Below are 2,500 nucleotides of genomic sequence, written 5' to 3'. Positions count from 1 at the left end.
ATGTATGTATGTATGTTTGTATATGTATATATACACCAACAAAACACTAATAATGCAATACTCTAACGCTAAAATAAGTATTATTGTGGGCCTATAGATGTTGTTCTAATAATATATAATAATTAGTAGATAAAAGCTAAAATATGTGAAGAAAATATAACATTACGGACGATGATGATACAGTAATACACACACACACACACACACACACACACACACACACACACACACACACACACACACACACACACACACACACACACACACACATACATATATATACATACATTATTTGTGTACGACCAAGAATTATCTAAATTATCATGTCTGTCTTTGTTACTGTCTTTATTACTTATTTGTAAGTTGTGTCTTGACTGTATATTTACATTTTTGTAATTGTTTTCGGGAAATATGCACAACAAAATAGTATCATATAACGGTTATAATCATACGAACTAAAATAACAAGAGCTCCCACACAGACGACGATAAAGATACAAGAAGCAAAAACTTCCTGCGTTGTGGTGCGGGAGATTCCCTTCCTCGCTGGCGCAAACCGGTTATGTCTCGATAGCAGATTGTTCATTAGCAACATTCGTGGAGTTCTGGCCATAACATTCCCTCAATACATTCAAGAAGAAGAAAAAGGAATAGAGTGAAAAAATGATGATTACATCTTTTGACTTTTGAACTTAAAATCTCATCCGGAGGGTTAAATATACGAGGGACCTTGACAGTAAATCTTTGTATGTTTAATTGTACCTTCATGTATCTTCGTGTATCCATAATTGTCCAACTGTGTATCTTTAACTGTACCTTGGTGTATGAACTGCAACTTTTGGAGTTCATTAATGTATCTTTTTTCTCCTTACTGTACCTTTGCGTGTCATTAACTATACTTTTGTGCACCTTTATCCTGAACTGCACTTTGATGTGTTCTTAACTGCACCTTTATGTCCATAACCGCACCTTCATGCATCCTTAACTCTACCTTTATCTATCTTTACCTGCACCTTCATGCCACCTTAACTATTTGTATATGACCTTAATTCCATCTTTACGTATCGTCAACTGTACCTTTCTCTCCCTCCGGAGTGTTACAGCTCCCAGTCGCCGAAGAAATTGAAGGTGTGACGCGACTGTGGATGGAGGGGGATTGCGACCCGAGGATGTTCGTGAGCAACAAGCGGTCTTCTCCGGTCATGAAATTGAGTGGGTTGCCTGGAAAGAGGGAAATGTTATTGCTCATCGGTGCATGAGGGGAGAATGATGGATTTTATGCTCAGTGAATGAGGTTTTTGCGTGTTTTCTTCGTTTGTTTGTAAAGGCAATACGGATGGATATCCCTGTAAATAACTAGAGGGAAGAGGGGAGGGAAAGGAGAGAAGGAGAGAGAAAGAGAGGGAAAGGAAAAGGGAGAGGAAGAGGAAGAGGAAAAGGAAGAGGAAGAGAGAGAGAGAGAGAGAGATAGATAGATAGATAGAGAGAGAGAGAGAGAGAGAGAGAGAGAGTGAGAGAGAGAGAGAGAGAGAGAGAGCGAGAGAGAGAGAGAGAGAGAGAGAGAGAGAGAGAGAGAGAGAGAGAGAGAGAGAGAGAGAGAGAGAGAGAGAGAGAGAGAGGAGAGGAGAGGAGAGAGAGAGAGAGAAAGAGAAAGAGAGAGAGAGAGAGAGAGAGAGAGAGAGAGAGAGAGAGAGAGAGAGAGAGAGAGACGAGGTGAAAGACAGAAGAGAAAGACAGAAGAGAAAGAAGAGGAGAGGGAGAGAGGGAGGGAGGGAGGGAGGGAGGAGGAGAGGGAGAGAGGGAGGGAGGAAGAGAGAGAGAGAGAGAGAGAGAGAGAGAGAGAGAGAGAGAGAGAGAGAGAGAGAGAGAGAGAGAGAGAAGAGGATAAAGACAGAAGAGAAGAGGAGAGAGAGAGAGAGAGAGAGAGAGAGAGAGAGAGAGAGAGAGAGAGAGAGAGAGGAGAGAGAGAGAGAGAGAGAGAGAGAGAGAGAGAGAGAGAGAGAGAGAGAGAGAGAGAGAGAGAGAAGGGGGAAGAGAGAAAGAAAGAGAAGAGAAGAGAAAGGGAAGAGAAAGAGAACAGAAGAAAATATAAAAGAGACAGAAGAGAAGAGAAGAGAGAGATAGAGAGACATAAGAGAAGAGAAGAGAAGAGAGAGAAGAGAAGAGAAGAGAGGAGAGGAGAAGAGAAAAGAGACAGAAGAGAAGAGAAAGAAATAGAGAGACAGAAGAGAAGAGAGAGAGATGAGAAGGAGAAGAGAGGAGAGAAGAGTAGGGGAGAGGAGAGGAGAGGAGAGGAGAAGAGAAGAGAAGAGAAAAGAGAAGAGAGAGATAGAGAGACAGAAGAGAAGAGAAGAGAAGAGAAGAGAAGAGAGAGAAGAGAGAGAGAAAAGAGGAGAGGAGAGGAGAAGAGAAGAGAAGAGCAGATAAGAGAAAGGAGACAGAAGAGAAGAGAAGTTAAGAGAAGAAAAGAGAAAAGAGACAGAAGAGAAGAGAAGAAAAGA

At 41.6% G+C, this 2,500-nt stretch overlaps 1 protein-coding gene across 5 annotated transcripts in view; it reads right to left on the bottom strand.

Annotated features, from left to right (window-relative positions):
* The window catches only part of LOC125030711 (serine protease Hayan-like), a 10,238-nt gene that overhangs the window by 6,103 nt on the left and 1,635 nt on the right, over positions 1–2,500 (bottom strand). For all 5 annotated transcript variants that reach the window (XM_047620943.1, XM_047620941.1, XM_047620945.1 and 2 more), the window contains exon 3: positions 1,077–1,220. In XM_047620943.1, the coding sequence (XP_047476899.1) occupies positions 1,077–1,220 (144 nt within the window). The remainder of the gene's footprint in view (positions 1–1,076; positions 1,221–2,500) is intronic.

This window comes from Penaeus chinensis, chromosome 11 (assembly GCF_019202785.1).
Source record: "Penaeus chinensis breed Huanghai No. 1 chromosome 11, ASM1920278v2, whole genome shotgun sequence".
In the NCBI taxonomy this organism is placed as follows: Eukaryota; Metazoa; Arthropoda; class Malacostraca; order Decapoda; family Penaeidae; genus Penaeus; species Penaeus chinensis.
The sequence above is the reverse complement of the archived record's forward strand: the minus strand, read 5'-3'. Positions and strand labels throughout refer to the sequence as shown.